Source organism: Curcuma longa, chromosome 2 (genome assembly GCF_044706935.1).
Source record: "Curcuma longa cultivar G26 ecotype Majalengka, Jawa Barat chromosome 2, ITB_CL_G26_1.1, whole genome shotgun sequence".
Taxonomy (NCBI): domain Eukaryota; kingdom Viridiplantae; phylum Streptophyta; class Magnoliopsida; order Zingiberales; family Zingiberaceae; genus Curcuma; species Curcuma longa.
This window is the reverse complement of record NC_133862.1, coordinates 12,044,483-12,057,894: the sequence shown is the minus strand read 5'-3', so window position 1 is coordinate 12,057,894 and position 13,412 is coordinate 12,044,483. Positions and strand designations below refer to the sequence as shown.

General features: G+C 39.2%; 1 protein-coding gene and 1 pseudogene across 1 annotated transcript; one reads left to right on the top strand and one right to left on the bottom strand.

The window, feature by feature from the left end:
• Positions 1-1,312: 1,312 nt before the first annotated feature.
• Positions 1,313-2,548, bottom strand: LOC141821629 (uncharacterized). Its single transcript, XM_074708999.1, has one exon. It carries the CDS (start codon positions 2,546-2,548, stop codon positions 1,313-1,315), a length of 1,236 nt encoding a protein of 411 aa, XP_074565100.1.
• Positions 2,549-9,173: 6,625 nt separating this feature from the next.
• Positions 9,174-10,789, top strand: LOC141820640 (7-deoxyloganetin glucosyltransferase-like; annotated as a pseudogene).
• The last annotated feature ends 2,623 nt before the right edge of the window (positions 10,790-13,412 follow it).

Below are 13,412 nucleotides of genomic sequence, written 5' to 3'. Positions count from 1 at the left end.
CATTTTGTTAACATTCATGAATAATATTTGTGAATGACATTCACGAATAATATTTTTTAATTATGTTCATCGATAAAACTCTTATTAATATGTTAAGTAAATAAATAAGTTTGTATTATCAAATTCAATAATCAATCAAATAAATTTAAAATATAAAATGATTTGATAAAAATTTTAAAGTTTGAATTGAGAGATTGATAATATCTAAATGAATCACCACTACAAGAAAACAGGATTTTAGAGACAAAAAATTTTATTTTTGAAAGTCATTTTTTCATCTCTAAACCATGTTTGAGACAGAATATTCCATCTATCTCAAAAATCTGTTAGTGAAAGCCCCGTGGCTAATTTTGAGGCAGAAATATTTCGTCTATATTTTCAAAAACGGATCGAAAATTCATTTATAAATCTATTTTTAATTTGTCAAATGAAATTATTTTTGACGACTATAACAATATTCATAATCTAACGGTGTGTAATTAATTACATAATCAAAATTTATGAACAGATCCCTACAGTTAATAATAATATAATTACTGTAGCAAATTAAAATGTGAAATTCATCGTTCTAGCGGCGTCGATCTCATGATTATATATGAAAAGTTAAATCGAAAAACTTAACCATACATTATAAAAGAAGACATTCAACTTTATTTAAATTCAATCCTTGTCCATTATAACCAATTTAACCATACATGTCTAAAAGATAACAACATTATATACAATGCAAATGAATGGATTACATTAAGGGACATGTTTGGTAAGGGATAATCAGGCTTGTAATATAATGTAATATAATTAATGGTGTAGCCAGGATCTGTAACTGTCCTGGGCTAAATTATATATAAAAAAATAATGTATACATGATAATTTTTTTTCATCAAACCATATAAGTAGAGTTTTTATTAAATTTGGACTGTATTAACTTTAATTATTAGGTTGGATTGGGTTGGACTAGATTGATTCCATATACTTACACTCTAATTATTAAATATATTAATTACTGGATATATTGGCTCTTTGTGGAGTTGCACTGGGCTGTATGGAGCTCAATAAAGCCCAGCCCTGCCTACGCCACTGAATGTAATGCATTACAAAAAAAAAAGAGCTAAGATTTGTAATCTCGATTACAAAAGAAATAGTATAGAATCTTATTACATTACGAATTCTATTTTTATCATACTAAATATACTATACTCTTCCGTTTCTCACCGCCTCAATCAGCACAAGCATAGCTTTCTCTTCCCCACATCCATCCGCTTCTCACCACCTCAACCCGACGTCGACCAGAACGCGTTCAAAGAAATCATTATCACTGTCTTGTCGGGCTTGTTGGGTCGCCGCCGCTCTCAGACCCCATCTCCTGCGTTTCCTGTACTTTGATCGATCGGCTTTCTCCTGTCGTCCGCAAGCAGGCCGCAGAGTATTTGCGTAGGCGAAGAAGGTAAGGGTACCACGGATCCGGTCTCGTCGCCAGTCTTGTTAGATCTTTCTGTCTGAACGAGTAAACGTAAACCTCATCTCTGACGCTGAACACCAACACCATCCCTTTCTCCTTCCCGCCGTCGCACACCAACATCGTCCCCACGCCTTCTGGCTTCTCCAAGTAAACAAATTCGTTCAGCTTCACCCATGAATCACCAGACCTTCCCCACGCCGTGAACGTGCCGGTACGTCGACGGTAATGCATTAGGCACAGCCACGATTCCATTTCCTCCCAGACGGCCACGCTGATATTGTCGCCCGGCTCCGCAGCGCCGTCGTCGGGCTCGGGCATCGCCAGAAACTCGGTGACCCCCGTGGCGATCTCGTATGACAACACGTAGGGACCGACGCTGGTGTACTGGGAGATGAAGCAGTCGGAGGCCCAGAAGACGGACCCTCGATGCACCACCGGATTCTCAAACCTCATGTCGCGGCAGCCGCAGCCGATCACCTCGTCCCTCGTCCAAACCTGGGCCGCCGAGTCGTACACGCGGAACCGGCGGACGGACCAATGCTCGACGAGTGTCAGGTAGACGAGCTTGTAGTCGCCCGCGACGTTGTTGGTGAACTCGACGGCCAAGCTGGAGCACGGTCCGAGCTCGCAGTCGGGAGGAATACGAATGAGCCAGGACTCGCGACGGACGGGGTTATAGGCGCATATCCTATAGAAAATAGTGTCTTTTCTCAGGTAGAAGATGAGACCGCCGGCGGAGCAAAGGATCCTGCAGGGCCGGCAGAAGGGCTCGTCGTAGGGGGAGAGGATATCTAAGGAGGCCGGGGGGAGGCCGGCGTCCGGATCGAGGATGAAGTACTGCAGGCCAAAATAAGTTTCCACGATGATGGCGGCGGTGGCGGCGTTGTGGTAAGATTGCGTGAGGTGGAAGAGGGGATCGGAGGTGATCATGTTATGCAAGGACTTGGAGACGAGGTGGAGGCGGGAGAGGTTCTTGGCCGGGAGGTAGGAGAAAACCTCCGCCAATTGATCATAGTTAAGGATTTCTTGGTTACTGGCGGCGGAAGCGGCGGTGCTGCTACTTCCGAGTTGAAGATTGTGGGAGGCCATTGATCTTGCAGAGAGTACTCTTCAAAAGCAATTAATCAATGTAGATGCATCTGCAGACATCTATCTATATCTATCTATAAATAGATGTTCATGAAGATTGAAGTTTAAATTCAGTTACGAAAAATTTTGAGAAAAACTCTCTATTCAGTTTTAAATTCCATTCCAAAAAAAAAGGAAAGAAATCTATGGAAAATAAATTTAAATTTAACAAAATAGTTTTCAGTCACAATACTCAATTATTCATGATTAATTCGTTATAAAAATTAATTTAGACTAATCATAATGATTGGATATATTTTATTTTGACCCCTTAATTCCTTTCTTTCAAATTTGTCCTTAAAATGCGATGGTATCTTAACTTTCCCAAATTAATTTGTAATTTAAAAAAATCTAATCAACATATTGAGTTCTGTTTCTACAAAATTGGATAGGTATAATTTTCTAAGTATGTTTCTCTCTGGATTAATTCCTCCTAAAACTTTGGAATTTTTAACTAATTTTTTTTCTTAATTTGCCTTCGTGGTTTTTATATATTTTGTTAGAATGAACTGATTGATGTTTGAAGACGACATTACTTATTTAATGTCCAAAGTTATATGAATAGTTTTAAGGTATAATTAATTAGGATGTCAATTTCATGCATGGTCTTAATTAAGACCAAGAATAAAATTAAATATTAAAATAAAAAACAAATTGAGACCTATTAGACAATATAAAGTATTGTTTAATTTGACAAAATTTGAATTCATTAAAAATATTTATATTAACATAATAAAAATATATAATTGTACTTAAAAAAAATTAAAAAGAAAAAGTAAATATATAACAACAACTACAATTAAGTCTTATCCCACCGAGTGAGTGGGATAGATTATATGTATTTTCTACATTATTGGACTCTTCCTTATTATATAATCATCTATATTTAAACACATTTTATATTATTTTATCATTATTAATTAAATTTTCTTTAATCTTTCTCTTCATTTAATATATGCATATTTGAACAGATTTTTTCACTTTTGAAAAATTTCTGATCAGGAGAAAAATAATGACTTGCATTCAAGATATAAACCGTGGAGAAGGAATCCTGAAGAGTTACTAGATCACTTAAATTTTAGTTTGCCTTTGTGATTTTATTGTTATTACTTTCATTTCATATTTTCGACGACTGCATGCTAATAATTTAAGATGATTAAGTTAAATAAGTAAAGTATTATTCATTTCCTCTAGTGCATTCTGAATCCTACACATAATAATTCACGGCAAGATTGAAAGAAAATCATAACAAAAATGCAAAGGAAATAGTTGCAAAATCTAAAATTAAATACTCGTGAAAAAAAACTTGTGAATTAATAATAGTATATAGATATATAAAGCATTTTAATTAAAGGGTATTATAATCTTTCAAACTTATTCCTTCACTAAAATTCATAGTTTTTTTTCCATGAGATGAAAGATGTATATTTAAGTTTAAAATTTCTTGCATGCAACATGTGAGATAAAAAAATAGTCGTCATAATTATGTTTAATGATTTTATGATTTTCGCTCAAAAACTTTCTACATTCACTCTTTGAACAAGGCATGCATAATTTTTTTTAAAAGGAGTTAAATATTAAGAATGATACAATACCAATAATGCTAATTAATAAATATTTCAATTAGATAAAATAAAATTATGATAAATATGTAGATCAAAAAAGAAAAATCAAATAAAAATAATTAATAATATTAAACTAATAAGAGGAATTATATTTTCCTATTAGAGATTTCTTAAATCATGCCTCATGTATTTATGATTATTATTTTGACAAAATCATTCTCCTATTATTTATATATTTTCTTTCAAATTACCTACAATTTTTAACTTTTCCTTCCTAATACGAATCATAAGCTCATTGTACATGGACAATGATTAAATTTTTATGAAGGTATATATTTTGTGTTAATTAGGACAATTGGCCTCCAAGTAGTTAGTTAAATTAAATTAAGATATTTTGATGTGTTTGACAAAGAGTTTCATCTGGGTATTCTTATCTATTAAATTTGTAAAAGACTTGTTAGATTACTTAGGAAGTTTGTGATTCGATTAAGAAAATGGATTTTAAAAGGAGGAACATAAACAAAAGTTAATGGTTCGGCTTAGAATAAGGAGAGCTTTATAGGATCATATTCAACCTTTATATTTGTCTATGCTATTAATATATATGCATTCAATTAACAATGCGGCAATAAGTGACTCGTTCACCTCGATCCCTCAATATTTAAAGAGAGTAAATCATGATAATTAAACGATCTTTTAGATGGGAGATATTTTATTTTTTAAATCATTGGTTCCCTTATTCAATTCACAAGGACTTTGACATGTTGTATAAAGGGCATTGTTACCCTACCGTTGATGGACATTGTTGACCTACGGTTGATGTCCTTATAGTCAAGAATTGACCTCCGACCTCACCATTGAGCATGCCAAAATTGAATAGTGGGGCGTCTAGACAACCTACGTGAGTCTGAGTCCTGTTTAATTATTTGAGAGGACGAAAATACTTTTTTTTCTATTTACTTTTTTTAATTATATTTTTTTACCAAATGGGGATGGATTTATGTATCCGTGGATATTTTTTGATATACAATTAAAAAAGAAAAATTATAAAATTTCTCACATGATTCAACACAAATAAATTTTTGATCATCATTGATATATGGATATCGATTCAAAAAATTAATTATATATATTTAACAGTTCAATTTATTGATGCAAATTGAAAGTTGCAGAAAAAATTCTTAATTTTTGTCTAATTATAAATCATAAAGGTGAGATAATTACTTTAACCATTAAAAATTACTTGAGAGGTTGAGGAATTAACTGAATTTTCACTATTACAATTGATAATATAAGTTCAAATGATGTTGCCACCAATAGTTGTAGAAAAAAGATTGACTAATTGAGATTCTACTATTTTGAAGGGAGAATATATTTTTATGAGATGTGTAGCTTATATAATCAATTTGATTATTATTGATAACTTAAAAGATATATATAAATTAATATGTGATAAGGATTAGAAATGCGATTAAATATGTTAAGGAATTCCCTTCTAGATTAAGCAATTTTAAAAAATATATAGAGATTGAAAAAATTGAAAGTAAGAACTCATTATGTTTAAATGTACCAACAAGATAAAACTTAACTTTCTTAATGTTAAACGTAGCTCAAAAATTTAAAAGAACTTTTGATAGGTTTGATGAACAAGATTTATGTTTTAAATTAGATCATTCAATATATAGATTAACATGTCGTTTTGAATAATAAATGATAGGTGATACTTGGATTAGATGGTAAACTTAAAAGAAAATTGAAGCCTTTTGATGGGAAGCCAACAAGAGCATATTGGAATAATGTTAAATTTTTTGCATCTCTATTATAAGTTTTTTATGAACTAACATTAAAATTTTTTAGATATTTGTATATCCCTTCTAATACTTTTACACATGAGATTAGTTCTATTCATACCATCTTGAAGGAGTGACAAGAAAGTGATTGTTGGTGCAATCAACCCCTGGTCAAGGTTGACCAGATTGACAAAGCTCAAGTTGACTCGATCGAGTTGGGGTTTTAATTTTTAATCAATATATTACTTGGATGTTAAGTCGGTCAAAGTTGACTGGATATTTGACGGTGAAAAAGAGTCAAGTAAACCAAGATTGACAGGATATTTGACAACTGTTCTTGTTGAGATCACCCCTTGGACATGTCACTGGTCACCTAGCACCAGAGTTGACCTGACGAGAAGAAAGAAGATAACGAGCTCCGCGATCCTGCAATCACCAAGATAGTGAGAAGGAAGGCCAGGGGTGTCCTGGCTCGACTACTTCGACGCTCAAGTTAATTTTGGGAGAAAGAAAGGGATGGATCTTAATTGAAAGAACAACATGTCTATGCGTACTTGTATCTGCAAAGAATGAGGGTTATATAGGCGAGGGTGAGAGAAGGGTAAGGACATGTCTTGTCCTTAATTAAGGAGAATATCCGTGCGCAGAGATCTCGTCAGAAGTGTCCCATCAGGTGAGGAAAGTATCACATCATTGTCATAATAACGAAAAGTCATGTCATTCATCATTATACTAAGTCATCATGCCACAAAGGTAAGAGGATAGGCTAACCACCATATCACTGTTGGGTTGCAAGGGTGCAAACATAGTCCCACATTTAAAACACATGGAAAAGATTATGATTTAAAAGGATGGAAGATATCTCTATTGGCATGAGGCCTTTTGGGTTGAGCCCAAGAACAAAATTATGAGGGCTTAGGCCCAAAGTGGACAATATCATGTCATTTTGGAGATATTTTGATTCCATCGGTACTAACAAGTGGTATCAGAGTAAGGCTGCTCTTCACTGGACTAACAGCCGGAAGAGCCAAAGAGCCATGATCCAGATCTAACTATGTGGGTTGAACCTTAAACAAAGAAAGTGGGTGCTCCCGTGTCTGAATCGAGAGGACCAGACACTAAGCAGAAAGTCCTAGTTGCAGCTAGGTAGGAAGTCCTAGTAGGACCGAGGGGCAGAAAGTCCTGGTGGATAAGGGGCAGAAAGTCCTAGTTGCAGCTAGGCAGGAAGTCCTAGTAGGTCGGATGGACCGAGGGGCAGAAAGTCCTAGTGGGTAAGACACCAAGCAGGTCCTAGTTGCGACTAGACAGGAAGTCCTAGTAGGTCGGGTGGACCGAGGGGCAGAAAGTCCTGGTGGGTCAAGGATTCGGACATCAAACGGAGGCTTTCCGTTTGAGGGGGCTTGTGGTCCTTTGTTTGAGGGGGAGATTGTTGGGTTGCAAGGGTGCAAACATAGTCTCACATTTAAAACACATGGAAAAGATCATGAATTTAAAAGGATGGAAAACACATGGAAAAGATCATGAATTTAAAAGGATAAGATATCTCTATTGGCATGAGGCCTTTTGGATTGAGCCCAAGAACAAAATCATGAGGGCTTAGGCCCAAAGTGGATAATATCATGTCATTGTGGAGATATTTTGATTCCATCGGTACTAACAATCACATGATTACCCCTATCCTTAGGGTGGTTGTACAACTAGCTAAGAGAGTAATGTGGAGTTGCTCGAGTCGGGATGGGCTAAGGACTAAGATAGAGTGGAGCCTCGAAGTCAGAGCTCGACATCGGGTGTAAAATCAGGCCTCAGGAGAGGTTGGTCATCCTACCCGAGTTGAGCCTAATCGTCGAGTTAGGTGGCTGAACAAGAGATCGAGTTAAGCCTAACCACCGAGTTGGGTGGTTGAACAAGAGACTGAGTTGAGCTTAATCGCCAAGTCGGGTGGCTAAACGAGAGACCAATAAGGAATGTGTGGTTGCGACCTAATCCAGGCATCAGGTTGAGGCCATCAGGATAGGATGCAAGTCGGGGTGTGAGGCTAAGTCAACCCTCTGTCTAACGTGCCATCTACTTAGGCCGGTTTTGGACTTGGTGGGTCGAGTCTGATCGACTCATAACACCCATGACAACAACAAAGACAATTAAGTGTGTCACGGTTAATCAGACACTTGGCATGTAAGAGGAAGTCCATGTGGGTCATGGAGGATCGGACACCTGACTTTAGATGAAAAGGTCCAAGTAGGTCATGAAGGACCGAACACTTGGCACAAAACGAAAAGTTCAAATGGATCACAGTTGACCAAACACTTGGTGATCGGAAGTCTAATAAGATGTTGACACAACAAGTGAAGTTCAAGTGGATCATGAATGATTAAACACTTAACATATGGATGAAGTCTTGGCAGATCAAGAGTGATTGGATGTTAAATAATGATGAAGTTTTGATAGGTCAAAGTTGATCAAATGTTAAGTAACAAAAAATCCTAATAAATTGAGATCAATTGAATACTAAACAATGATGAAGTTACAACATATTGAAGTTTTACAAACTATTTTAATGTGTTTGATAAGCTTATGCATTAATTTGTAAAAGTTTATGAGGTTTGTGACTCGTCGAGATCTAGTTGATGATTGATTTGGCGCAAACAAGTTATTTTGGTTCGACAAAATGGCATGAAGGTATGATAAGAAGTGGATTCCAAGCACAAAAAAAATGATATGATCATCGAACAGATTAAGAAAATTGTAGTAAGATGGACTTTAAGACGAGAACATAAAAAAATTTAATGGATCGACCTAGTAGTTTTATTGTTTTAGTACAATCAAACTTTAAATAATCATATTCAATTATTAAATTTGTCTATGCTATTTTACAAGGACTTAACATGCATAAAGGATTTTGTTGAAGGATCGCATGCAACATCCAACTATTGATGTCCTTATAGGGAAGACCATACGACTCAAATTAGTTGCACCAAGTCAACCACGAAGTCAACTAACAAGACACGATCTCATTAAATCACAAGTTCTATAAGTTTGAGGAAGATACGTACGTGAATTTGTATCGTAGCGACGAGACCAGGTGTGGGAAAATCTACAAGATGATCCATTCCATTCCCTCGGCCAGCACGACCGCCACTGGTTATTTTAATTGTCACTTTCCAGCTTGATGAAACTCCAAGGATCATTAATGGCGAAAAAGCCTCTTTCTTAATATATATAGTGGCGCAGGCCAGAGCAGAGGAGCCATTAGAGAGGGGGAGAAGCGTCGTCATGGATGACGCTCCGAGTCGGCAGGGGAAGAAGCCTCACGCGGTGTGCATCCCATACCCTGCTCAGGGACACGTCACGCCGATGATGAAGCTGGCGAAGCTCCTCCGGTTCTACGGCTTCCACATCACCTTCGTCAACACCCACTTCAACCACAAGCGCCTGCTCCGCTCCGGCGCCGTCGTCCCTTCGGAGGCTGATGACCCGGGCTTCCGCTTCGAGTCCATCCCCGACGGCCTCCCGCCCTCCGACACCGACGCCACGCAGGATATCCCCTCCCTCTGCGACTCCATCTCCAAGCACGCGCTCCTGCCGTTTCTCGACCTCCTGCACCGCCTTAACGCCGACGGCGGCGACGCGCCGCACGTCTCCTGCATCGTCTCCGACGGCGTCATGAGCTTCACCCTGGACGCCGCCAGGGAGCTCCGCATCCCTGAGGTCGTCTTCTGGACTACCAGCGCCTGCGGCTTCATGGGCTACCTCCACTTCCAACGCCTCATCGACCGCGGCCTCACGCCCCTCAAGCGTAATCGAATCTTGTTGTGTCTCTCTCTAAATTTCACAAAAATTAACTAGCAATCAACAATTTTGTGTGTGTGCATGTTTATAGACGAAAGCGACATCACGAACGGAGTATTGGATACTCCGATCGATTGGGTGCCAGGAATGAAGAACATGCGGCTGAGGGACTTCCCGTCCTTCATCCGGACCACCGACCGGGACGACATCATGCTCAACTACGACAACCGCGAGGCACAACGCGCTGCCATCGCCGCAGGGGTAATCTTGAATACTTTCGACGAGCTGGAGGGATCGGTCCTGGAGGCGATGGCAGCAATCCTCCCCCCGATCTACACCGTCGGCCCGCTCTCCTTGCTACTCCAGCACCACCAGATTCCTGACGCCCTCGCCTCGCTCCGCTCCAACCTTTGGAAGGAGGAGAGCGGGTGCTTGGAGTGGTTGGACGGCCGCGCGCCAGGCTCGGTGGTGTACGTCAACTTCGGGAGCATCACGGTGATGAGCAACGAGCAGTTGGTAGAGTTCGCGTGGGGGTTGGCAGACTCAGAGTACGAGTTCTTGTGGGTGATCCGGCCGGACCTGGTGCGGGGGCACGCGGCGGCGCTGCCGGCGGAGTTCGTGGAGAAGACTCGGGAGCGCGGGATGCTGGCCAGCTGGTGCCCTCAGGAGGCAGGTGCTGGGCCACGCCGCCGTGGGAGGGTTTCTGACGCACAGCGGCTGGAACTCGACGCTGGAAAGCATCGTCGGCGGGGTGGCGATGCTGTCGTGGCCCTTCTTCGCGGAGCAGCAGACCAACTGCAGGTACGCGTGCACGGAGTGGGGGAACGGGATGGAGATCGACAACAACGTGAAGAGGGAGGACGTGGAGGGGCTGATAAGGGAGCTGATGGGGAACGGGGAGAAGGGGAGGGAGATGAGGAGGAGGGCGGCTGGGTGGAAGGAGGCGGCGGACAGGGCGGCGCGGCCGGGGGGCTCGTCTTTCCTCAACCTGGCGAGATTGGTCGACCTGCTACGCAACTTCTGAATAAGCTCAAACTTCGTCGTTTCCCTCGACAGCAAATAAAGGATTTATGTTATAAAAGGGAAACCAATAAAGTGACTAAAAACCGAAATATTTATCGTTTCCCTCGACAGCAAATAAAGGATTTATGTTATAAAAGGGAAACCAATAAAGTGACTAAAAACCGAAATATTTAGGCGATTGTTCTTTCCTCTGTGTAATTTGATGGCTGTCTTTATCTAAAACTCTTTTCTCTTTAATCATTAATAACCTTGAAATTGTCTTTTAATCATTAATATCAGAATATTACAGATCGAATCGATACGAGATTATGCTCTTTTAATAAGAAAAATATGAAAATATTTAGATCGGTATCCAATGGAACATGATTAATTTCAGTATGAATAAATTATGAAAATCTGGTCGTCGATATTTAACACGCGAGTATTATTTGAATTTATTTTAGAGATCCATGAAAAATTTTTATAGGATCAAATTAAATCATTTCAAAATTAATTAATTTAAAAAATTAAAAATTTGAATTATAAAAAAATTTAATAGCCTTGAAATTTATGTGAAAATCATCAATAGACTTTCTTTTTATTGTAAGAGTAGCCCCTGTTTTCAACTTAGTATTTTTGCAAGTGGAAATCATTGACTACTTAAACAACTCATCAGATCCGTGTGAATAAGACATCCTTTTGCTCTCGAAGCATAGCTGAGTTGGTTACGACGCAGCAGACTTACAGAAGAGGACAAGGGTTCGAATCATGACGAAGCTAGGCAATACCCTCCTGCGTCGTGACCAACTGCAGTTTCTCGATTTATCTCCCCGCAGATGGTCGTGGGGTCGACCGTGTGGGGCCGCTAAGGTGGCGGATTCCACCTTTAAGAAAAAGTGAATAAGACATCCTTTAGACAATCACTGTCAGCATTTGCCTAATTTACCTCTTTGAGAGGGGATGGTGTTCTTCTTCCTCGGGCTCAAGCCGCTCCTCTTCATTCCTCCTCGGAGTTGTGGTTGCGTCCATCTTTCAGTCGATTGGACCTCAATGGCCTACAAGTCCAAGCACGTTAGCGGAGGTCGACGTTGCTAGTTTGACCCCTCCGACGGTCAAGTTAGCACTGGTCTGAGAGATGAAGTTCACACGTACGCAAGAGAGTGATTCGAGGGAGAAGAGTAACCTTCGTCTGCGCTAAGAAAACTATACCTTCACTTACATTTGTTGAGCCTTATATAGCCACGGAGAGGGAATATCCACATAGGCTATCACGTGAATCCTAAGCAAGCCATGTAGGCAATCACACGAGCGAGGCGTCGCTCGCCCACTAGCTAGCAATTGGGTCGTACCTTTGATACTATCGAGTCGTTAGCAAGGTGTCGCTCTCAGTATAGACTACCTTGTTAGGGTCAATCTCGTATCATTGAATGTCAGAGATTGAAGCCAAAGAAAACCCGTTCAGCAAAGACCCTTCATAGCCTGGGAATCACTGTGGTCGTGCGGGTAGGAGAGACCAAGGCCTAGTGGGACCCGATGAATTAGAGGGTGTCGATCGACACACTGGACCAAGACAAGATGACAACCCGATTACGGTTACCCAGGCAACATCACATGTCCCCTCTCTAAGTCGAATTGAGGAGTGAAGTTGAATGAAATCTAATTGAATAAGTACGGGGTTGTCAACAATGATAAGGTGGAAAGACCTCCCCACCCAGGGATATCATTGAATGAATGAGCCTATCACATCATAACGATTGAAGAAGGTCAATCCACCATGACCAAGGAGAGGAGCTTGATCCATGATTTAATTCTTCATAATATACATTAACCATTGCTTGGACTTTGGCTCATAATACTTTCTGGTATGAAAACAAATGGAGCATTCTTTGTAGTCTTTGTATTCTTTATAATATATAATACAATTATTGACATATGCATCAATTTTCTTATAACCAAGTCCAAGATTTGAAAGTTGCTTCTCTATTTTATACAAATTGTTTCTGGTAACATGCTTTTTATTGTTGACATGAGTCAATCATAACATGCCTATGGTGGATTATATTCAGACTTAAGATTTAACAGTTGTGTCACTACTGAGAGTTTAGTATGATTTTTGCAACCATTCCATAGCGGCTCATCCTTTAATAAGTCAAAGAACTTCTTTGCTCCTAATTTGGTGGTTGTTCATTACTTATTGTAGTCCAATCAAAACCTTGACCAATACCATCAATTACCATATTTCTATAATGACATCCTTCTTATTATTATGAACTCTTTCACAATCATTAATTTTCTTTTAACGGTTCACCATGTGCATACCATTGCTCGTAGCCACGAGTGAATCCATTTTTTACGAGGTGATAAGGCATATCATTTTTCTTTAAAAATTTCCTATTACGACACTTGCTACATGGACATCTTATTTTGTTATCACTAACAAATGTCAAATGTTCATAAGCAAACTTCAAGAATCCTTTGACTACTTCAATAAACTCATAATGAAGATAACTTCTTGTTAGGATCTTGTGAGCTAGAAGGGGGTTGAATAGCTCCACTTGAACAAACTTGAACTTTTGTCGATGAAGGATTCTTGCTATACAGTTTCTCAACTCAACAATACTAACACGAAGGATTTACTTGGTATCCGCCTCCTTGAGGCGACTAATCTAAGGATCTTCACTC

What these genes read in the sequence shown, in the direction of transcription:
- LOC141821629 (XM_074708999.1), bottom strand. Translation starts at nt 2,548, where the DNA reads ATGGCCTCCCACAATCTTCAACTCGGAAGTAGCAGCACCGCCGCTTCC.